Here is a 24,497-nt window from a genome sequence, read left to right on the forward strand (position 1 = left end):
AGGACTTGGCTTATGGAGATAGTCAGCCTGGCTTTGGATCATGCTTTGGACCCTGAGTGGCTCTGAGACTTGGGTACAATCCTGAAGCTCTCTGTACCTCAGTTTCTTCATCTGTCATGCCTGAATAGCATTCATGGCTGCCTCACAAATTGTTCAGGAGCTCTAGCTTCATGGTATGGGTGTGCGAAGATGGAAGTCATTTCTGGATTCTGGATTTACGAGGGTCAGTAAAGGCTCAAGGGTGGGAGGCGCTGGGGGTGGAGTTGAGTGGTAAGCCTAGGGAGGGACAATGGTTGGACCATTAGATGCCCTTTCTCAGTGCTTTTCCCTGAAGATCCTGAGGGTCTTGGCACAGCCCCAGCGGCATCCTGATCCTGGCAGCACCAGATTTCCCTAGGAAGGAAACAGAGTCCCACTCTCAGAATAACTGAAGACAGGCGTGGGCAAGGGGCACTGGCCCCGCTGAAGCCTTTTAGTCCTAGAGCTGTCCCTTCCTATTTTGGGGGCAGCCCAGGAGGGCCTCGGGCCTGTACAGCAGTCTTCCAGCTGGGTCTAGGCATAGGGGTTGGCATATAGGAAGGTCCTAAACTAGTAGCCTGGCACTTGCCTCTTCCCTGGTTCATTCTCTCTCTCTCTCTCTCTCTCTCTCTCTCTCTCTCTCTCTCTCTCTCTCTCTCTCTCTCTCTCTCTCTCTCTCTCTCTCTTATTGAAATAACCCTGTAGGGTGTCTGTCAGTGACACAGTTCCCTACCCTTGCTGAGAGCAATGAGAGTGCTTGAAACAAGGGCTAGGAGTCTTTCTGGGCTTACTCCTGGCAACATGTGGCCGTGGCCTGGGGAAAGCCCTGTTTCCTCATCTAGAGATGGAAGTTGGAGCACCTGAGTAGCTTCCAGATCGACGAAGCCCCTTGACCACCTGTGGGGAAATGCTTTCCACACAAAGGGCAGGCACTCTGAGTGGGTGAGCAGAACCGGGGCCGCCTGTTGAGTGCAAGTGGGCCCAGGGGATGCTGTGGAAGCGTGTTCCCTTTGGCAGATGGAGCACGGAGCTGTGCTGGCAGGGAAGGAAAGTGATGGAGGACCAAGGAGGGACCGTAATGCCGTCGATGAAAGGCTTTCTGGCCAGGTCACTGTCTCTGTGATGGTGACCCTCAGCCCCAGGGCCTCGGTAGCTTTGCCTGCAAGTGGGATCTCATGCCTCAGCCTGTGCCCTAGGGTTTCCATGAAGCCTGTGCATGACAGAGAGAGGGGCCCGCTGTCAGGTGAGGGCCCCCTCAGTTCCACCTTGAGACTCTAGGCATGCCTCCCTGCTACCCATGGTTCCTTGGGGCAGCCGGTCCCCATTCCTCTGGAAACAGTGCTTTCCCCACAGCCTAATTTGTATTTTTGCTGGAAGCCGTTGAGCTGCCTCAGCACTCAGTACACCAAATCCATTTTTCATGGGCTGTGCTGAAGAAAGGCTCATCGTGCCAGGCCTGGAAAAGCATGCCACTACTGCCCAAAACAAACAGCCTCCATGTTGTTTCGTTGCTGTTCACCACTAGAGAGGTGTCTGGTGGCCCCGAGCCAGCGTGGGAGGCTCTGTCCAGCTGCCCGTTGGAATACCTTGGTGGGTTCATGTCTCTCCAGGGCTAGGGCTATGCTGGGAGAATGGTCCCGTCTCCCCAAGTGGCACCAGGCATTGTTCCCACCCTTAGCCACGGTTTCCGGCCCAGGTTGCTTTTCTTGCCATCCTGATGCCCCGAGGTCTCCCATGTCTTGGCAGCTTGAATTTGATGAGATAATTTTAATAAATATTTTTAAAAACAAGCAGGAATATTGGTGCCATTCAGTTGTGTTCTGGGAGGGCCAAGAGGCCAAAGTGGGTTGGGTTTTTTACCCTCTGGGGGCCCAAAGGAAGCTCTCTCCGAGGTGTCCTCATGGGACCATGCCACACTGTGCACTAACAGCTTCTCACTGTGTACTGAGTTCAGCTTCAGTGGCTCACATGGTCACAGCTATACCACAGCCCTGCAGGGTGATAAACCCCATAGGCTTGGGCGGGGAGATAGATCCTAAAGCAGAGGCTTCCCCTAGGCAAAGTGTAAGGCCATAGCAGAAGGGGAGACAGGTTATCTTGGTGACTCCCCTAAGGCACTGGAAGGTTGTATCAAAACTGCACACAGGATTCATCCTCCAGGTCCTGCCGAGCCTGGGTCACCTGAGTGGGGACCGCAGCATTGCTCTGCAGCTGTTGCATCCACATGTGTTGTCTTTGAGAGTGTGCACCGTAGATAACCCAGGGAATCTGCAAGGCAGGGTCTTAGTCATCTTTGTTTTTCATTGTAGGAGCCACAGCACCAAGTGCCTGGTTTGAGGTCACAGAATCTAGATGAGGTTGAATGATATTTATTCACGTTGCTTGTTACCAAAGAGAGTGGGGCATGTTTATAAAATGGGTGTTTCCAGGGCTCTCTGTCCCCTCTGGTCTGCCTCTGGGGCGTTGCTCTCTCTTGCCTTGCCCGAAGCAGTGGTCCTTCTCTTCTCACTGCCTCTTGCACTTCCGTTGGATGTCACACCTCCAGAAAGCCCTCTCTGGACCTCTCCTCCACAGCCACCTTCGGGTGAGGCCTTCCTGTGTGTTTTCAGAGGAGCTCGCAGTCCTGCTCTGGATGAGACATTCTCCACGCTTCCCGAGTTTTGTTTTTTCTTTCTGAGTCACGGTCACCGAGTAGATACATGGCCACCTGCTTCTTAGGAAGGCACTTGGCAGAGTCCAGCCTTGGCATTGTCTATCTTTGAGACAGGTTTGTACAGCCCAGGATGGCCTCGCAGTCCCTTATAGCCCACAGTGGACCTGAGTTTGCAATCCTCTCACCCTGCCAGTGCTGAGGTCACAGGTGAGCATCACTCTGCCGCGAGGAAACGTGCTCTTGGTACAGGAGCTCCACTCAACATTAGCTTTTTACGATCAGCTAACTGGCTATTTGATCTCTAGGGCGAAAACAAAGACTGTACCTCGAAGGAAAGATAATTTTATTAGAAACTTGAGCTGTCATAGTTTCCGAACTGAAATACCATATTTGATTCTGAGTTTCTTGGTGGCCAAGGGAAAGACAAAAATGTTCTCAGTGACATCATTTTTATTTAAATAGCCATTTCTCCTTTTAGCTTTAAGTCCAAAAATTATTGTTGACATACAAGGAGTACTATTATAACTGCATCTGCAAACACAGCCTATCATGCCCAGAGTGGGATGAGTCAAGTTTCATACTTTTTTGGGGCTGGGAGCTTTGGATTCTCCATCTCAGTTGAACATTGTCTTAGTTAGGTATCTATTGCTCTGATAAAATGCCATGACTAATACGATCTGTGGAGGAAAAGGGTTATTTCAGTTTACAGTGCTCAGGTCATACTCTGTCCCTGAGGGACATCAGGGCAGGAACTGAAGACGGGAACCTGGAGCAGGAACTGAAGCAGAGGCCAAGGAGGGTTGCTCCTTACTGGCTTGCTCCCCATGGTTTGCTCATCCTGATTTTTTATTTTATCTTTAAGCATTTTAAAGTTTTACTTTTATCCCTCTTATTGAAAATCTTTTTTTTTTCTCACATAGCATCCTGACTATAGGTTCCCCTCCCTCTAATCCTCCTTGTTCTTCCCCTTTGCTTCTCATCTGGATCTACTTCTTTTCCTTCCCTCATTAGAAAAGAACAGGCTTCTAAGAAACAGTAAAATATATTATTAATCATCAGTCAATAAAATGCCCTGCAGACTTGCTACATATAGGCAACCTGGTGGAGGCATTTTTCCAATCGGACATTTTTTTTTCCCAGATGATTCTAGCTTGTGTCAAATGACCAAAAAACAAAGCACTAATAACAATGAACAAAACTAATCAGCACCGTTCTGGTCCCTGGGCAGGAGGGCAGGTGGGTAGTGCAGAGCTGGAAGTGTATCATAGCACTCTGGGTGCCAGGCAAGCCTTGCTCTAAATGCTTTACAACTTGCTGTAAGCAAAGACCTCTACTTTACCTATAGTTTACAGTGGAGAAAAGTGGGTAGGGACCCGGAAGTTCAGAAACACTCCCACAGCCATGTGGTTGGCTCAGAGTGGCAGAGTCCAGGGGGAGGAGCCTGAGATGCAAAATAGACTAGATGCAGCATCAGCAACATTTTTAGTATCAGACAAATAAACTCAAGATAATAAGACAATCAAATCTGTGTATTTAAAAACCCCTTTAAATAGTAACTTTGTAACAAAGGTGGGGACTTCCTGGTTTCCAGGGGATTCCAGCCGTGTTCTGCATCCGCTGTCTATTTGCTGACGTCATAGCTCAGTTCTTCTGTGTAAGGAACTGTGTCAAGCAGAGCCCCCTTAGGCCTCCATTGTGTTGGGGACCTGGGCGGCCTCATTCTCTGGCAGAGGGCAATAACAGCTCCCTTCTGTCAGGACCAGAGGTGACAGTGGTCCCAGAATAGCTCCTGGGCTTCGGTGCTTCTGAGGTCGCATATGGGCTCCATGGTGGTGTTAATGTCGCCCAGGTCTGGGGATTCAGTTCCGTGCTCCTCTGTCCTTTAGAAGGCCCGGCTAAGAAAGTCTGTGTGAATGGGATATATTCTCTATGGCTACCCACCAACCTCTGTGACTAGGCTGGAAGCCATGAAGCCCAGATGAAGCCATGGCCCTGGCAGGCTTGAGGTGGCTATGTCATTTGATGGTGTCCTCTTTCCTCTTCCCTCAGTTCGAAGTGGGACCCTATGGTTGCATCCTGCTCACCTTGTCTGCCATGCTGTCCAGATCGCTGGAGCTGTGAGTATCCCCTTCATCCCAGTCGAGAGGCTGTCTGTCTGTCTGTCTTCTTCCCTGAACAGCAAGGAGGGAGAGCTTGGATTCTCTGGCTGCAGTGAAGAGGAGCAGTTACGATCTGTATCTGCATCTTACCTTCTCTGTGGCCTTCTCTGATGTGCCAGGGACAGCAGCGGCGGCAGGGGGACCCTCCCTCCCTCTGTGCCAGGGACAGCGGTGGGGGGGACTCCCTCCCTCAGAGAGCTTCCGTGCAGTACTGGCAAGCCTGAGTACTCAGTGAGATCCCCTGACACGGGGTAGATAATGGAGACAGAGACCTGAGCATTGCCATTAGGGAACCCAGCAGATTAATAGCACATGAATTTTCTGTGAGGTACCCTCGATTGATCCTTCATTCCTTCCAAGCAGAGGCAGGTCTGGGGTGTGGAGCTCTAGGAGAGGGAGTATGGTTAGGAGTACCTAGTGAGGGGAATTGGGGAAATAGCTCTTAGCAGGTCTGGGGGAAGGGTTGAGCCTGGGTTGCCCTGGCAGAAAGAGCATTTGTTCCCCTGTCAACTGGGCCGGTGGCCTGGTGCTGTCTCCCTGGGCCTCTGCTATGGGGGGCGGGGAGGCATGGGGCTTTGCAGCCTTGTGTGCTGGCCCTCCTGCTGATTGCTGCAGCTGACCTTATTAAACCAGAGTGTGCACAGCACTTTTTAATGGCATTTTATTTCTAATCCTGCCATAATAATATGATGCATTCTTGGTACGGGCTCACGTGCACGGAGACCGTAAGCCTTTCTGCCTTCTCTTCAGCTTGGCTTGTTAATCCCTGGATGGTGGGAGGGCTGCATGGGGAAGCTTTCAGCTTCACTGAGGGGAGCTATGCTCTTGGGGACCAAGCCTGGGAGTTCTCATTGCAACTTCCCCATCTGTGCAGGAGCCTCTGGCCCAGCTTCTGCACTCATTGAGGCAGCCTGAAGTGAGGGGGCACCCTGGCCATGTGCAAGCACCTGCCTATAGCCTATCCCTCCAGAAGAGATTTAGGGCCGTGCATCCAAGCAATATTCCCATTGAGCAGAGCAGAGAACTATTACTACCTCACTGATCCATCCAATCAGGGCAGCCCCCATCCAGGCTTTGTTACTTGTGGACATCCTTCAGAGTTGCAGTCCTAGCAACACATGCATGTACACACATGCATGTGCTTGAGCACAGACATACACGCACACATGCACACACAGATGGACACACAGACATAGACACTGACTCATAGACAGGCATGCACAGAGATCCGCACATATGTAACATGGACACAGAGGTGCATTCCACCTGACTCCAGGGCCTCTGGGCAGCTTTCTTGAGCCCTTAGGCAAGTGTCTTGAGGTTCCTAAGGCAGGATAGTCTACGCCAGGATTCTCTCCCTTCCCAGGGAGCTGAATAGGGACCTGCTGTGGGCTGGGTTTTGTCTCACCCCAGTGGTCTTTTTTCACCTTCCTTTAGAGGACGCAGGAGAGGATAGGCCCATGTGCAGTGAGGACAATGGCGGTCAGCATCTTCTGCAGCTTCAATGTGCCCAACCCTTTGCCTTGATGTCATGCTAGAACACATGGAGGAGTCTCTATCCTCCCCCCCTCCCCCCGACACACACTAGGCTGGGTGGGTCCTCTGTGGTCACTGTGGCTTTAGGAGGTGAATGGTTTGCCCAGACTACACAGCAAGGCAAGCTGGCAGGCAGCTACCAAGCAGATAGGCCCCACCCAGCTTTTTAGGTTTGCTGCATTCAGAGGCAAATTTGGGTGATAGACTTAGGGTCAGGTCTGATTGCTCGTCTGTGCTGGAGTTCCTTCCTCTAAGAACTGGAGCTTCCTGGGCCACTTATCCCTTGTGGTTTACGCTATCTTTCCTCCACAGGAAACCCCTGGATCACAGGTAGGGCAAGGTCAGGTCTGCTCATACGCTGTCACCTGCCCAAACCCTCTGGGAGCATGAAAGATGGGTTGTGTTCCTGCTGAGTGCTAGCCTCCACTGGTCCTTGTCCCCTCCTCCATCAGTCTTGTCTTGATGCCTAGGAGGTCGCCTCAGTCTGTCATGGTGTGCTCAATGCTCATCTTTGGCATGTACTTCCTGCCAAGCCTGAGCACCATGGGGCCTGAGATGGGCCCAGTGGAGGACCAGTCCCTGGCCTGGGGTGTCCATTGTGAAGTGAACTTGAGGTGACATCAACTATTTCTGATCTGATCAAGTACAATGAGGCATATAGACTGAGGGCACCATCAAGAACCAAGACAGATCTGCGTAGCCTGGGTGGTGTCTGCATGTACTCCCAGAAGGCTACTTGAGGTAGAGACATGCGGGCCGAGCTGATCTTACCTGTCCACCTGTGATCCAGGGGCTTTGTTTGGAGGAAAAGTGGGGCCACAGTGAGGGCAGGAGCAGCCCATGCTGTCTCAATGCTAACCAGATTCTGAGAGTGATGTTGCAGTGACCACAACCCTCAGCCCCCAGATTTGGGGGACAGCTCTGCTGACGAGTGTGCTCTGCTGAGTAGTGGCCCTAGGACTGGAAGAACCCACTTCCCATCTACTGCCATGAGGGTCAGCAATCCTCAAAGGTCTTCACAGACATCTGAGTGCAGAAACATCTGGACACAGAAGTGCAGATGTCACCCAGCTCAGGCACCAGGTGGCCCGTTGGTGAAACCGCAAATGAAAACCTTTGACAGCTTCATAGTAGATCAAGGGCAGTTGGCTCCACCCCTACTCAGCTGCCCACAGCCCTGACTGACCAGTGTGTCTTCAGTTCTTTATCATTAGCTGACTGGAGCTAGGACAGTGCCTTTTCAACTCTCATGGAAATTAAACGAAATCTAATTTATTCCTCAAAAATTCCATTTCAAAAAATCAAAATAAAAAGATGTGCACGTGCGCTTGTGCACGTGACACACACACACACAAAAGCTCCCCATATAAAGCAGATGTAGTCAGGTGAAGGTGGTAGGGAGGGCAAGTCCCCTCTGCCCCTCTTCAACATCTGGCATGACTCTTCCTTGAAGAGATCTCAGCTCTACTTAAAAACGCAGGAGCAGACGATGGCCGAGGGCCTTCCTGCTCTGGCTCAGAGTCAGCATGGAGGATCCTTTGATGCTGCTGTTTTTGGATGGTCTGTTACCACTTTGGGTTGTCGTTGGAAACAGAAGCCCAAAGAGTTCCTAATATCATTGCTGCTTAGCCATGAGAGTGCTGGACTGGGAAGGCCTCTGAAGTTTCTTCCAAACATTCTGTATGTGTGTGTGCTATGTGTGTGTGTCTTGGGTGTGTGTACATGAGTTGAGTGGTTGTGTGTGTATGCTGTGTGTGTTGGGTATGTGTAGTGCGTGTTGTGTTGAATGTGTGTGCTGTCTCTGTGTGGTATATATGTGTATGTGTGTGTTGGGTGTATGTGTTGTATGTGTGTGTTGAGTGTGTATGTGCTGCGGTGTGTTGGGGTGTGTGTGATGTGTGTGTATGTGAGGTGGATATTGTTGTTCTGAGATTGTGCAGGGGATGACACGATGACATGTGTGATGTGAATATGTGACAGAAGGCACACACTCTCCCCTTCCTGGCAGGGTTGCCCTCATATCACCACAGGTCATTCCTAAGTCAGAGCAGAACTTGGGTTGATACTGTGGGCACAAAAACCCAGCATAAGCAGCCCGGCTGTTCCTAGGTACAGGCCCGAGTGAAGGCCGAGCTTATGCAGGTTGTTCTCCCCTCCCCCCTATGCCAAACTGTTCACCTTCTTCCTTAAGATCCGAGGTTGCATACAGTAAAACACATGTCACATTTCATGCTCGCATGGCTTCTGTGCAGTGAGCCACGTGCCTAGAGATCTCCCCAGGGAGCTCTCGCAAGCTCCCAGGGGTGCTCAGAGCCCTGAAGTCAGGGACTCTCCAAGTCAGACCTGGGTGACCCAGGGCTGGAGGTGCAGAGAGGAGAGGGAGGGTACTGTGGGGAGCCCGGCCTGGCTCACAGTGGGGCAGGGCCCGTCAGTGGCAAGAGGTTGTACCAGCAGCCTGAAAAGATTTTTTTTTTGTCCAGTAGACCATCAGTGCTCATTACTGCAGCATCTTTGGCTGCTGAAGAGCAGTCTTGAAAGTTCAAAAACATAATGTTGGACAGCACAACCAGGCACTGAGGGCCAGGGCCTGGCCACCCTGCATCCCACCATGTGACTCTTCTCTTGAAACTCTTGAGATTAAAAACAACAGTGCCAGCAGGACAGTTTCTTTCCTTGAGAAAATAGCCCTGAAATGAAAGTCAGCCGTGAACGCTGGCTAGGAGGCAAGGTCAGCCCCAGCCACAGGAAGCAGAAACCAAAGCTTAACTCATTCGTGTAAAAGCCCGAGTACTGTCTTTGGGACTTGGGTGTCTCCTCTGCATCTTCACCCCTCCTATAGACCAGCCATGTTCCCAAGAACCATACATATTTCTGCGGTTTGCATCCTTCTGGGTGTCAGATCCCCCAGGCTTCACATTGTGAACAGAGTGTGTGGAACCTGGTGGGCCCCAGGGAGACAGTCACAACCCAGAGGTTCACCCCCACTGGTCGGGGAAGCTCTCATGGTGAAGTGGAATGCTTTGGCTTGGGTCAGGAAGTAGAGGCGTGGGGAGGATGGAAGAATAGGAGAGCCAGGGTCAGTTTGAGGATGGCCTCATAGGCTGCTCTCAGAAACAGAAAAAGGCAAGCACAAAGCTGGCCATTTGCAGTCCCTCCCCCACAGAGGAGCTGGGGGCCAGAGACATGTGCAGTTCAGCTAAGAGCTGAGAAGCTCTAGTTGGTAACCTACTGTTGTGTACTCAGTGCTTGGCAGGCAGTGTCCTCAGAGTTCCTAAGCTTTCTCAGGCCTGGATAATGAGAAGCAACAGCCACTAAGACCAGAGCCCCGACTCTTGGGTGCTCGTTTCTACAGACAACCATAGGCTCCATGTCACTGGAGAGATCTCCAGCCATCTCCTTTCTGGGGCTCCTCAGTGATGAGCGAGGCTGCCCAGGGTGGGGAAGGACCCTTGTATTGTACCCATTAAGGTCATTAGACTGTAGCCGGGAAGTGGGAGAAGTCACTCAGTGAACTCCAGCACGACTTCTCACAAGGAGACTACACAAACATCTCCAGCTAAGCTGCGGGAGACCCAAGTGCTGGACGTCCACATGTCTTAGCAAATGCCTCACCCAGACTCCCTTATGCTGAGTTGTCCTCTCTACTGCCCTGTAAGTCTGTGGCCAGGTTCTGCCATCCTGTCCCCTGAAGCAACATGTCTCAGTCAGGGTTTCTATTGCTGTAATAAAATGCCATGACCCCAAAAGCAAGTTGGGGAGAGAAGAGTTTATTTGATGCGGAAGGCTTCACTTCCACATCATAGTTCATCATTGAAGGAAGCCAGGGCATGAACTCAAACAGGGCAGGAACCTGGAGGCAGGAGCTGATGCAGAGACCATGAAGGGATGCTGTGTACTTGCTTGCTCAGCCTCCTTTTTTATAGAACCCAGGGCCACCAACCCATGGTGAGCTGGGTCCTTTTCCATCAATCACCAATTAAGAAAATGCTCTACAGCAGTGGTTATCAACCTGGGGGTTGAGACCCCTTTAGCAAACCTCTATCTCCAAAATATTTACATTATGATTTATAACAATAGCAAAATTGCAGTTATGAAGAAACAACAAAAACAATTTTACAAAAAGTTGGGGGTCACAACTCTTGGAAGGTTGAGAACACTGCTCTACAGGCTGGCTCACAGCTCAATCTCATGGAGGCATTTTCTCAATTGAGTTTTCCTCCTCTCAGACGACTATAGATTGAGTTAAGTTGACAAAAATCTAGCCAGCATAGAATGTGCAGTCTGGAGGCAGTTTAGCCAGAAGTAGAGGAGCAAAGGAGAGGGACCTTGGGTATTTGTGATCTTGTGGCAATTCAAGGAATAGACCACAGGCGTGAGACCACATGTCCCACTTCTCAGGGATTATTGCGAAGGAAGGATAAGTTAGTGTCACAGCTGGCAGTGTCTCTTGACTTGTACTTTCAAGCTTAATAGTCTGGCATTGGTCTTCTTCCTGTGGGAGGGGCGGTAAGTACTATGCAGGCTTGTTTGATGACTTAGAAGGCGTTGAGAGCAAGGCTTCAGAGAGGCCCACACCAATCCAGTGCCTTCTGTACTTCCATGTTTAGCTACTAGGTCTGAGCTGGGTCCCCAGGCTGCAGAGTTGGCAAGTTGTAGCTGGGGAGTGCCCACTGGGGCTAGCTGTGGGCAGTGATTCTGCCAATGGGCTCTGAGCATTGGGGTGCATGAGAGGGGCCCACTCTCTATGATCCAAGATACAGTGTCTTTGACAGCTGAGTGGAAGACCTTCCTGACCCTCGACCCATGGGTCTGTTTTAGTTCTCTTTGCTTCTTCAGTTGAAGGCTCAGGTATCCAGATGATGAGGACAGGCCTCAGTAGGAAGAGAGGAGGGTAATGCACTCCAACCTTCTAGAAGGGCAACCTGACCCAGCTGGGCTGCTTAGTTCTCCCTTCCTCTGCTTGCCTCCTGGAATTTAGGTGTTATCAGCTTCCCCCACAGTGAGCTGAGCACCTCAGGTACTTGCTGTGCATCTGCGGGGTCTGGAGCCCAGTCTGGGGGCAGGGAAGAACCCAAGAGTACATTACCTGGTACTCTTGTTACCTTGAGGGGCAAGGTGATCATATGAGAACAGTTGGTTAGGGCCCTGGAAGATGGGATGGAAAGAGAGTGGAGATGGGATATTTCTGTCTCTGGGCTAAAGAAGGACTCTCTTTATGGAGGAGGGAACACTTAGTGCAGCTCTGAGGATTGGCAATTCGGGCTTGTCAGAAAACCAGATGCTTAGGGTCTGCCCGGAAGGAATGGCACCAGAGCCAGGGAAAGATCGTGAGTCATGAACTACAGGCAGATTCGGGGGTCCTCTGGGCAGCAGTGAAGGCCATGGGTTCCTTGGGGGGTCTTCTGGGCAGTAGTGAAGGCCATGGGTTCCTGTGTTTTCTTTTTCTTCCTTTAGGCAGGCAGGCCCCTTTCCACTGTCAGTGTCTTCCTTATACCAAGTATTCTCTACTTCTCATTGTCTGGGGAGGAAAAGTGCCTAGACCCCCTGCCCTGGTGCTTTCTTGCAATGTGCAAGGCTTATTCATGGTCTGGTTTACAACCCTGTAGGGTAGCTATTGTTATCCCAGGGGACCGCAGCTCAGGAGGAAGAAGAGGCCTAACACCCAAGTATCTGACCACTGTCCCTTCTCTCTGAGCCGTCCTGGGAAAAACATTCCCCAGATCCTTTGTAGATGTCCTCGGCTATATTTCAACCTCCTGGAGGCCTGCGTTTACCACAGGCTCTTGGCTGTGACATGAATGGTTGAGGTTGCAGGAATCATGACCTCTCAGTCATTGTTTTCCTGTTTTTAATTGTTGTGATTGTAGGAAAAAGGAAGTGACATTTACCATATGCCAGAGGCTTTATATAGTTTATCTCACTCTGTTCTCACAGTAACCCATAATAGAAGGAGACATCGCCATGCTCCTGAGGCCTCTGGGGAGACGGACTCCCAAGAAAGGGCAAGTTTTTAATGGCAGCCTTTCTCCTTGAACCCAGGCATCCCCCACTTAGAGCCCAAGTTCTGTTATATCAGAGCTGCCCTTCCCACTGCAGAAACTCACCTCCTTGAGGTAGTTAGGGGTGCAGAAGGAATGCAGCCTTTGGGTGGGACCATAGGAGCTCACCCAGGAGACCTGGTCCTGCAGCGCCTGAGGACTAGTTGTCAGGTAGAAAGGGATGGCTGATTTCTGTCCAACAAGACTTAGTGCTTCAAAGATCAGAGTCAGGGATCAACCACTCTTGTTCCCATGCCAGGAGTTCCCAGAGAACACTAACCATTCCCTGGTTTTTATTCTGTCAGTGTGGATTCACGCTGTGAGGGAGGGATGGGTTAGTCAACTTGGTAGACCCAGTCTGAGCTGGCCACAAACCTGCCCTGTTCAGGTAAATGGTTGCGACCATAGATGGGGCCATGTCTCTACACAAGCCTATTATTTTCTCTTCTATTTAGAAGTTTCTGTGCCAAATGCCATGTTCACATGGGAGACTTTTGGGTGAAGGGACAAGCTGGCTGGAGCCAAGGTTGGTGGAACGTGGGTGGGGCTTCAGGGGTTTGGCTTGCCTGGAGCTGGCTGATCAGGCTAATGGCTGGCTGTATTTCAGGCCACGGCCCTGCTCATTGGTACACAAGTACAAAGTACAGTCTTTTCTTGGGACCTCAGTTTCCCTATCAGTGAGAGATGAGGGTCTTGCCCTCCTGACTTCTCAAAGCTTTGTTTTGTATTTGGAGGATGTATTTGAGAGGATCTGAAGCTGCAGGCCTGACGATCCCATGTTGTCAACTTGCTCTGTGGCAGAAGCACTAACTGCTGGGAGACCTGCGACAAAGGGCAGAGCTCTGAAACTGGCTTCAGGCCTCCAATCTTGCATGGTACATGTCACTAGCTTGAACAGGTCTTCTGTCAGAGCCTGCACTCTCTATCTAGGTCAAGTCGCTTGGTCCTGGCCCATCCAGATGCTGAGGAATTGGGAGGAGGGTGTCTGGTACTGCGTCCCTCCTCCCATGGTCACGTGCACGCAGGTTTCCCCACTCTATGCTTATTGGCTTTGCAATACAGGAAAACACAGTTTGCTGTAGGGACTGAAGCACAGGACAGTGTCTGTGACATGGCTCAGGTGGACCCTGGCCTCTTAGCTTTTATGGCTCGGTATCCTAGTGAGAATTAAGGAGAAAACCCATCTTTGCATTCACTGTAGGAGCTCTGTCTTAACTTCTGTAAAGTGGGCTTCTACTCAGAAGATTTTATGGTAAGAGAGCCCTGAGTTTACAGTGACATTAGATGTCATTTGTCCTAGTGTCCTAGGTTGGTGCTAACAAGGCCAGGAACACTTGGACACAGAACCTCATTCTTGCAGCTCTGCAGGCTGGGTTGGATCAGGGCCCACCCTGCTGGCTTCATTTTAATATAAGCACCCATTTAAAGGCCCTCACTTTCCCTAAAAGCATATTCTGAGGACCTTGGGGTTGGTTGGGGTTTCAGAGTGTATGTACACACACACACACACACACTGTACTAAGGACTGAACTGAGAGCCTCACATTTGCTGGGCAAATCCTCTTTCCATTTTAAAATTTGAAACAGTCTTGCTCTAACCCTGGCTGACCTTTGACTTTCTCCTTTTTCTTCCTCCTCCACTTCATTTGTTTTTTGAGACAGAATTTCTCTGTGTGTCCTTGGCTGTCCTGGAACTAGTTTTGTAGACCAGACTGGCCTCAAACTCAGAGCTAAAGCTGCCTCTGTGAGTGCTAGGGTTAAAGGCATGCACCACCACGCCAGGCTTGGTTGGACTTTCAATCCTTCTGCCAAAGCCTCCTGATTAACTGGGGTGATTTAGGCAGGTTTGCTTCTTTGGGCTGGATTCAATATGTGGGTTTGGAGAGGCATAATTCAGACTAAGACTGTTTTTGCTCCAGAATGGGAGACCCAGGGAAGAAAGGCTTGCAATTGCCGTGGGCTGGAGCTAGAACTTGGGGCCGGGTCAGGCTTCTGTGTGAGCTGATCTCTTGTACAACCAGAGCAGAGAAGGATGGCCTCTGCCCCAGGGCTCCTCACACGTGCGCCCTGTCAGATCTTCCCAGGGGAGGACTGGGCATTGCTATTTGCCAAAGTTGTAAATCTCCTAAGCCATAAGCTGCTCTTGGCGTCTCCCGAGAGCCCTAATGTGAAATACACATGTCCCTCCCTTTTAAGATCCAAGCAGCTTCTGAATTTCCCATCGTGTTTGCACCTAAGGATGCAATTACCATTTCCTCCCATTGTCCGTTCTGCTAGTCCCCCTTCTCCCAGCTGACGCAGGCCTTCTAGCCTGCTGGGTGAACACGCGGCCGAGAGCTTATGAAGATAGGACGGCTTCTGAAAGCCACAGGTGGCTGGTGGCCAGCGATGCTTATCAGTCCCCCCAGGACTGCTTTGAGGTTATTTTCTTCTCATCAGAAGATGTTGTATATGCCACAGAGAACGTTTCCATCAATTCTTCTGCCTCAGCTAGCGCCAACCCAGCACTGTGCTGGCCATGAGTCACCCCTCGCTGTCTCTCTACTAGGCACGCTGGTCAGCTTCTGGTGGGCTTGGGCCTTCCCAGAGGACCCTGGGTCTTTGTGGTTCTTTTCATGTCTCTGTGATGCTATCCATCTCCTGAACACCACTTCCCCATTTTACCCTCAGTTAAAAAACCACACATACACACACACACACACACACACACACACACACACACAGTTTTCTGGCAAGGATGATGGAGTTTGAGTTTCTGCAGTTACCTTGGAAGAGCAGAAGACTAGAGTGTGTTTTGGGTTTTTGAGTGTGTGGGGAATTGCGAACTTAAAGCAACTATTGAGGCCAGGTTCTTCTCTCCCACTAACAGGAAAAAACAGATGTTAAGTCACAGCGTCCTTCCTACCCTTGGCCCCAACTCAGTGCTCTTTCTGGAGTATGAATATAGGAAGCACACCAGGCCTTGTGTGTAGCTGTAGAGGCCTAGGAACCAGACTCTTACCTCACCTGTCCCCAGTGCCCACCTGCCTGAGCATCTTTCCACATCTATAAAAATAAGAAGTCCTTCTTCCCTCTTGTGGTCCGTGGCCATGACTTTCACTTTCCTATGTTCTGAACAAATGGTTCTTGGGCACATAATAATAATGATGATGATAATAATAGTAATAATACATGAAGTTGGCAAGGGTGTGATTGGGGATCTTGGAGGAGTTAGGATTAAAGGGGAGTAGATATCATATTTCATTGTAGGAGCATGTGAAATCCTCAAAGGAAATGTTTAAAAAGATAAGGCAGAGGCTGTCAAGATGGCTCAGTGGGAGAGTGCTTGCCACCAAGACTAGTGACCTGAGTTTGATCCCCAAACCCATATGGAAGAAGGAAAGAACCAACTCTTGGCAGGTGCACACATGTGTGTGTGTGTGTGTTTGTATGGATATACACATCTGCATACAAAATAAATACATCTAAAAAAAAGTAGGGTGGAGAGTTGTAGAGGAGGGTATCTGACATCAACCTGTGACCTCCACGAGTGTACATACATGTTTGCAACTTCTTCCTCTCCTCCTACCTCACAGCGGGAGTTGTATTTTAGCACACGATCCCTTGAGAGACATACTCAAACCACATTGGAACCACAGCAGTCATTGGAGTCCATTCCAACCAATCCCTCCTGTTGAACAGGCTGGGTGCCTAAGGCCCAGAGATGGGGCAGGCCCTCCATCCTCACCATTAGTAGCGGTAATTGTGGTATGAATTTAGACATTGGCTTCACAGCACAACTGCCTGTTACCAAAATGGAGGCCATTTGGTGGTAGCACCTCCACAGAGTCACAGCGTGGAATGCTTAGGTTCCTAGCAAATCTGGAATCCATAGTCCAGGCCCAGAGAGAGCGTCTGGCTCCTCAGTGAGGCACAAACATGCTAATGCCTCTCCCTTTTGTGTTTCCTAGTGTCCGCCAGGACTTTGATGTGCCCACCAGCCATCTGATTGGAGCTCACGGATACTGCACACAGGTCAGGAGGCAATGGAGCCCACAGAGGGGATGCCAATTAGCTCCCCCCCCTTCTGGAGTTTCTTCCTTCCTTCTTCATCTGATCAAATACCTCCATGCAGCTTTCATGAAGCTCTTCCGGGCTTCACTGTCTTGGAGACCTGGGAGGAATGCTCAGTTTGTTTTCCACATTTGGCATGCTTTCTACCTGCTGACTTAGGTATTCTTGGAGTCATGGAGATGCCTAAGGGGTGGGACACAGATCCACTTAAGTCTGAACTGCACAGAGCCCAGGCTGTCAGAGCATGCCCCAGCGTGGCTGGTAACCCTGGGTAGCCACGTACCTTGGTTACGCTTGTAGAGGGCATCGTCTTCACAGCCACTTCCCTCTGCATCTTTACAAAACAGCCCTGGCCTCTCTCATCACTCATGCTCCGTCAGGTGATGCCACCAAAGGCACCTATTCAAGGTCCTGTCCAGTGTGCGTTGAGCTTCCATGCACACCTTTCTCAGTGCTCCAAGGCCTCTGAGCATGGCCATGTGGATCATGTTTGCATGTTGCCCTCTCTGTATGCAGGATCCAGAACTCACAGTCTTCTGATGAGCTGGGAACTAACTAGTTGTTCTGGGATTTTGGCTCACCTGTGTCTAACTCTGGAAAACTGCCTTGGTCCCATGCAAGGGCAAGTTTGAGGTTTGTGGTTAACAGACACCCACAAGAGGGGTGTAGGGTTGGTTTCTGCCCCTTCCTGGAAGAAGACCATGGACAATGAATGTCCTCTCATCTGGCTGACTGGTGGCCTTGATCTCCTTATCTTTGAGGGGGAGAATGGAGCTGCCTAGACAAGGGGCAGGAGTCAAACTGGAGGCAGAGGAGGCTGAACCAGCATCATCCTGGGCTGAGTTCAAGCCTGTTCTCTGGACATTAACAGAAGGAGCTGAGGCATCTTCTCCACTCCCTGAACTCCAGTCCCCTCCCTTGTGGAAGAAGCATTTGGCCGGGTCTATGACTGATTGGTTGGCTTTGATTGCACACTAATCCAATGGGTCATGTTGAAAAGCGAGCTCTGACTCAGGCTGGGCTGGGGCTAGGGAATTTCTTGGTTATCTTCTTTCTGTTCTTTTGAGACTGTGTCTTGCTATATAGCCTAGGTTGGCCTTGAATTCCAGATCCTCCCAGCTCAGTCTCCTTAGTGCTGAGATTACAGCCGTGCACCCCCACACCTCAGCCTCATAGCGGCTGAGTTTCTCAGAGCTCCCTGAGGAGGGAACAGTCTGTGGCACACACTTGGAGGAGCAATGCACTAGATGGTGGTTGAGCTCCCCTACTACAGGGTGTTCACACTGAGGGCAGGAGGTACGTGGTGCTCCTCCTATCTCAAGAACACTTCCTGCTGGGAGCAATGTTTTGAACACTTCCCAGATGGAAGAGCAGGGGCCTTTATTCTTACTGCAAACCAGATGGAAAAACTTTCCACCTTTAAAAAAAAAAGACTGTACTTTTCTTGGTAGCTTTTGGACATGAGCTACAGTATCCCAGAGCAGTTATTTCCTCTGAATTCTTTTATCATTTCCCCTGCAGGACACAATGAGTCCCTTCGCTGTCTCCTTCCAATAGGGGCCCCTTGGTGGCCATCAATGGAGGCCTAACTGTCACTGGAGCAAGGGTGTTAGCACCAGTGTAAGGTTCATGTGCCAACTCAAGGGGAAGCCCTTCTGTGAACTCTGCCCTGCAGATCTTGAGTTGGGGAGGGGTGGCGCAGCCATTCCTGTGGGCTAGGAGACAGCTGCGGTCTTGCTTGCCTTACTGGCAATGCCAGCCCTGCTGGGGGAGGGTAACACAGAGGGACTGCTTGTCTGAATGCTAGGGGTGGATTCATCAGAGTTCTTCTCCAGTGTCCTTGGAAGCTGCCACCTTTCAGCTGGAGAGTTTGTCTAGGCAGGGTTGCTGCCTGGGTAGCCAGGGTGGCAGAGATGTACTCAGCAGATGTGAGTGACAGTTCAGCTTGGTCACTTTCTGGCTATGTGGCCAGGACAAGTCCTTTTATGTCTGTCAGGTTTGGTTTCTTTATTACTAAGCAGTGGTGGGACATGGGGGGTTCAACCTCAGTGATACACTGTCTTCCCAGAGATGGAGACTCCAGAGATGCCACACTGCACTTGACACTGCCTCCAGGTCCGAGGTCACACATCTGGTGACTGCCTGGGTGTGTGGCGTGAGCCACAGGGCTGCTGGATACCTAGTATCTGGGGCAAGCTGAACACCACCTTCTTGCTCCCTCCCTGCCTCCGCTCTTGTCCCTGTCCTGCTTTCCTTACCATCCCCCTGAGACCTCTGCAAGACCAGGGGCGCCTCTTTGGTGCTGCAGTGTGCAGGACTGGCTGGCTTCCTGGTCGTGAGATGTGCTGGGTCCTGTGAGATGTTATCATAGAGGGAAGCTGGGTAAAGGGAACACAGGAACTCTCTGGACTATATTTGCAACTTCTATTGAATTTAAAGTCATTTCAAACATTCAAATGCTTGTTTTTAAAGACATGATCTTTCGAGACCCTCCCACAGGTCACTCGCCAACAAAGCTGCTCTCGCTTGGTTATGTGACTGCGTGTCTTTGTGGGGCAGGGAAGACTTTGTGCACATATTTTTATAGTCCCTCTCATATCCTGCATTTGGTTTCAATTGCACAAACACATCCTCGACCTCCTCGACCTCCCTAACTGGCCCAGAGCATAGAGCTGTGTTATAACCACTCAAACACCTCCCCAGTACTGAGACTCAGGACAGGCTCCTGTGTAGTCTGTCAAGGGATGCTTGCAGATAGATAGCTGAGTCCCTCAGGGTCCTTTGATGGGAACCTGGGAGCCGTTGGCAGATTTCCCTCATCAGAGCCTGTGGGAATATCAAGGCCCTACTGTCTCAACTCCGCCTTCTCTTTCTTGCCTTCCATGGTCTCTCTCCTCCTCTGCCCTTTTCTCCTTGTTCCCAGCCTCCCTTCCACCCTCCCGAGGCTGATTTCAGAGATCTGACACAGCTTCCCCTTCTCTCATCAACAGGAACTCGTCAATCTTCTCCTGACCGGGAGAGCCGTGTCCAATGTTTTCAATGATGTAGTGGAGCTAGACTCAGGCGATGGGAACACCACACTTCTCCGAGGCATCGAGGCACGCAGCGACATTGGTTTCTTATCTCTCTTTGAACACTACAATGTTTGCCAGGTACCCACACGCACTCTGGAGCCCCAGAAGCCTAGTTCACTGGACCCATGAGATAGGAAGGGAAGCTGGTCTCTAGTTCCCAAATCTGGCTGGAGTTCAGCTCCAGCCTGAATACAGAGCAGACTAGAAGAAATACGACTTCGCTGCCAGTGCCACAGACACTTCATATTCAAACGGCAGATTCTGGAGTCCAGGAAGGATAGCTGAAAAGAACTCTTAAGGGTTTTTAATGTGGCTGCGCATCAGAGTGACTGCATCTGGGGTGTGTGTGTGTGTGTGGTTTGTACTCATATGCATGCATGTGTGCAGTGTGTTGAGGGAGGGTGGTCTCTGAAGGCAGGAGCTTGGCATATTAGGCTTTGCATCACTTCCTTTGGGCTGCTGCAATGAAATCCTACAGATGGGGTATTGAAACAACAGAGGTGCCTCTTCCACAGTGCTAGACCCTGGCAGGTCAAGACCAAGGTGTGAGCTGGCTGGGCTTCCTCTGAAGGCAGCAGGGAGAATCCTTTCAGGCGCTTCCCTTGATGGGTGGTGCTGGTTGCCTCCCCCGACGGGTGGTGCATTCCAGCACTCCTTGCTCTCCTCAGCCTTATAGTTGCAGTGCTCCAGGCCCCGCCTCTGCTGTCCCACTTGGCTGATTGCTCCCCATGTCTTCGTCTCTGAGGACCTCAGTAGGCTTCAGGGCACACTGCTCTGGGATGACCTCTTTTTAACCAATGGCATGCGCAGTAGCCCCAGTTCCAGAGAAGGTCTGATTCAGAGGCTCTTGGGTTTGCATGCCCTTTGAGGGGGGCACAGTTCAGCCCACACAGCTTCATTTGGCCTTTTTGCTGGGGTGTGGTCCCTCTGCCTCCTTTCCCGCTGAGAAAGAAACCTTGCAAAGGCCTGGACTTTGAGTGAAGCTGATGGGGCCCTAGTGACAGGACCATGGTCTGGTGGGGCTACTCTTGATCAGACCTGTTGCCTCGGCTGCTTTCAGACCTTCTCAGAACCTCGCTCAGTGGCTTCATGTGGTTCACGGTTCTGTGACTGAGGAGAGCACTGTCCCGAGGGGCAACGGGAGCCTTACTCGAGACTGAGACTACTCAGACACTAAGAGGGCCTAGTTAAGGAAGCAGGACTTACTTTATGGGGCCCCCAGTGTGCTAGGTAAATGACTTAGCAGAGTAGGAGGGAGGCGGGATTTTTGTTCCACCCTTCCTATGTGACCTCTTGTTTAGGTGTGCTGCTTTATGGACCATGTGATGGACCTCTTCCTGACCCCATACCTGAGTGACACCCCCAGTTCATGGAATGCAGATGTGTGGGGTCTAACCGCCTGGAGAGGAAAGGGGACAGTTCCTTTCTGATTGTGTTGCTGTCAGGAGTAAAGCAGCAATTTGACCCTGTGGCCAACGAGAAGCCCTGAGAGCCTGGGGGCTCTAATCGTCTCCAGCCTGACAGTCCATGGCCTGAACAGGATGAGCTTGGCCAGTTTCATAGACTCCAGGCTAACCATGGTCCCTGATGTCTTCCTATGGTCCAGGCTTCCTGTGAAAAGAATAAAATATTACGATTTGGTCAGTAGAGGGCAAATGATGGGGAAAATCGTCAAGACAAGACCACCTTTCACGCAGAATGAAGTTACTGTTGGAGAAACTTGGGGCCAATGCTGTTTTCTCATAGATTCCTTGAATCGACACGGCCCTTTTTGCTGGCCAAACTGGGGAGTACTGTCCCCTGTGGAGAGCGGGTACTTTCTTGTGTTGTCCCGTGGCAGGTCCACTACAGATGGGATTCTAGTTCCCACCTTCTCTTTCTCTCAAGAAGTCCTCAAGGCTGGGTCTTGACCTCTTCTCCCCTAACGACCATGTAGGGCCTGGCAGCCTTCTCCCTCTTGACACCACCTCCCCTCCCTTCTGTCCCTAGGTTTCAAATTAATGGAGAGAGGTTTGTTTACTCAATATAAAATATTACAGGAGACCTAGGCTTGTGATATGTGCCTGTAATTCCAGCACTCAGGAGGATCTAGAAGCTAAGGCTAGCCTGGGGTACACGTGGAGACCCTGTCTCACAGCAACAACAACATATAAACAACTACCCCCCAAAACCAAAAGCTGAAAAATTAACCCAAACAACAAAACTACAAGAGAGTCATAGCAATTGGTTGTTCATTGATAAAAATCTAGAAGTCTACCAGTCATTTGGCAAATAAATACATGAAAAATCGCTCACATCACACTCTAGCAATCAAGACATGCGAATGCATTAGCCTCACAGTTTGTTTATCAGGTCCACAAGAATGAGACGTAAAAGGTGCAAGAAATGACGGAAGGAGGCTTGACCTGCTACAGCAAATTAAAAGACCTCAAATCCTTGACCTCAAAACGCTGGCTCTGGAAGCTATTCTCCTGAGATATACTACATCCTCTAGCATGATTCTAAAGCTGCCCATTTGCATGTTCAGAAACAGGTCATGGCTAAGGCCATTCTTACTGACTTATACTTTGTCAAAACTCATAGTATATATTGTCGAATTGGAGAAATCTGAACGGCATAAGATCTCAGGAGCTAGGAATGTGGCAGGGTATTATTATTATTTTTTTTACCACAATCGCCCGAGTTTATTCTTCAACACTAAAAGTAAGTTTAAAAGTTCAGAATGATAAAAAACAAATGAAAGCAGCTTGTGAAGGTACAGCGTGGCCCCCAAGAGAGGGCACGCCCAGCTCCCTGAGACCCCTAAGGAAGTTTCTCTGGAAAATGGTCTGCTCGTGGAAAAGGCTTGTGAATGAGTCCACTCATTTGTAAGCCCTCTGGGCAGTGTTTTGCTCTTAATCTTTTGACTGTTGTTTATAAATGGCAAGCTGCCCTCTGCCCCTCATTTGGAAAATTCAGGAGCTGATGGTGCCCAGGCCTGCCCATGGCTGGCTTGAGGCTCCTTCCCTGCCTGTTGTGAGTGAATCCAGTCCCCGGCCGTGCCTCCGACGAACAGCCTCTTTGGAGCACAGAAGGGAAGCTAAGTTGGGTTATGCAGTAGTCAGGCATGCCCAAATGCGAGCAAGCCTGTGGGCCATTTGGGTGACACACAGCTGAGCAGAGAGTGTTAGGCTGAGTGTCACACAGGGCTGCCTGAGCGAAGAGGGTCTTTATTTTAGTTAAGAAAGCAGCTAGCCCTTGTCAGCGTGGTCTTCCTGTGCTCCACTTTCATAGGAAAGTCCTTCATGGAGGACTTCCCGAATGCAGCCCTTCTGTCCCAGGTACCTTCAGCATTACCTCTGAGGTGGGAGCTGCCTCACGATTCTGTGGTGGGTCCTAGAGCAAGTATGCCCTTCTCCACATTGGAAAAATAGCTTCCATTCTTTCCTTAATCCACAACGGAGGCTGTAAACACCTGAGCAGCAAATATCTCATCTCCTGGGGGAGGCTGTGGATTAGGCAGGACCAGCTCAACATAGCTGAATAGCCTAGCATGGGCCAGCGAGGTGCTGCCTGGGGCACACATAGAAGAGTGGGTAGTGGGTAGCCTGTACAAGGGGTCAGCAATAGGATATCTTTTTGGAGGAGGTCTTGTGCCACTGTGCTGGGGGGGGTCTCTGGTTTGTTACCACACATCCTTAGCCAGCCATGAGAGTCCCTGGCTGGGGACTTGTAGAGAGACTTTTTGCTCTGTGTTCCAGAGCTGCCCTGGCCTCCTCCTCCAGACTCCTTCACCAAACAGCCCACTGCACCCTGAATTTCTCAGACGTACAACCCGACACCATAAACTGCTCACTCATACCCTCTTGCCTGGCTCCCCAGAGCTCCCAGTCCTGCCTGTCTTCAATGCATAGTTCTGGGTGAAGTCCACTGTTAGTCCTGAGGGCCTTCATTTTTTAATCATTTGTTTACACATTGGGGAGGCTCTTGGTAGGGGTGCATATGTTGGTGTCTCCAGGGAAAAGACGGACTATGGTGCTGGGGTTGAGGCACTGGTTGCTCAGTGACATGCCCCTGGGAACCAGAAGGATACAGGGATGTACCAACTGGGGTGGTACAGCTCTCCCGAGGAAGGACACAGAATGGGAAGGCCCAGGGATAGGGGACCAGAGTGACAGTGAGAAGTGCAGCAAGAATCAGGAGGTCATGGCTGAGCCACACACAAGTGAGGTATGGGAGAGACTGGAGGAGAGGAGTGGGTTAGAGGACGGTGGGCGGTGGCGTGGACGCCACCTGGAACCGATGCTGCGTGTGAATTCCCTGTAATCCTTGTGAGGGGAGCCAGCTCTAGAAGGTGTGTCTGGGCAGCAGGCAGGATTTCTAACACCACACCAAGGGTTTCTGGGAAGTCAGCCTCACCTCAACCAGTCAGCACAGTGCATCAGGTCTTCCCCTCCTTCAGGTTGGCTGCTTTCTGAAGACTCCGAGGTTCCCCATCTGGGTGGTGTGCAGCGAGAGCCACTTCAGCACCCTCTTCAGCCTACAGCCAGAACTCCTGTCCGACTGGAGGGCGGAGCGGCTCTTTGACTTGTATTACTACGATGGCTTGGCCAACCAGCAGGAGGAGATTCGGCTGACTGTGGGTAAGACACCCTGACCCATCTCTTCAGGGAGCATCCAGGCTGCTCCAGAACCAGCCTTCACATACTTTCTTGCGATACTCATGGGGGTCAGAGAGTGATGCTAGGCTGTCCAGCCTGCAAGAGAGAGGCATGGATGGGCCTTGAACACTTGATATACTAAGGGCGGAAGGTGAAGTTAAGACCATATACAAGTGTCCTGTGAGCTTTGCTGATAGGTTTAGATTGGCTTTTAAGGAAGTAGGGAGTCATGGGAGGTTTTAGAGTAGAGGAATAATGAGACCACATGTGTTCTTAGGAAAGAGTATTGCGGTTACAAAAGTAGGGTATGGGTTTGCTAGAGGCTGG

General features: G+C 50.7%; 1 protein-coding gene across 4 annotated transcripts in view; it reads left to right on the plus strand.

Moving 5' to 3' along the window:
- The window catches only part of Mindy4 (MINDY lysine 48 deubiquitinase 4), a 110,408-nt gene that overhangs the window by 74,106 nt on the left and 11,805 nt on the right, over window positions 1-24,497 (plus strand). For 2 of the 4 annotated variants that reach the window (XM_050155431.1, XM_050155432.1), the window contains exons 13-16: window positions 4,721-4,788; window positions 16,354-16,417; window positions 19,447-19,608; window positions 23,972-24,152. In XM_050155431.1, the coding sequence (XP_050011388.1) occupies window positions 4,721-4,788; window positions 16,354-16,417; window positions 19,447-19,608; window positions 23,972-24,152 (475 nt within the window). Of the gene's footprint in view, window positions 1-4,720; window positions 4,789-16,353; window positions 16,418-19,446; window positions 19,609-20,831; window positions 24,153-24,497 lie in introns of those variants that run through there. The other 2 variants (XR_007594172.1, XM_050155433.1) reach the window with 2 other exon arrangements.

This window comes from Alexandromys fortis, unplaced genomic scaffold (assembly GCF_014885135.2).
Source record: "Alexandromys fortis isolate MF-2015 unplaced genomic scaffold, M_Fortis_MF-2015_v1.1 scaffold_93, whole genome shotgun sequence".
NCBI classification, from domain to species: domain Eukaryota; kingdom Metazoa; phylum Chordata; class Mammalia; order Rodentia; family Cricetidae; genus Alexandromys; species Alexandromys fortis.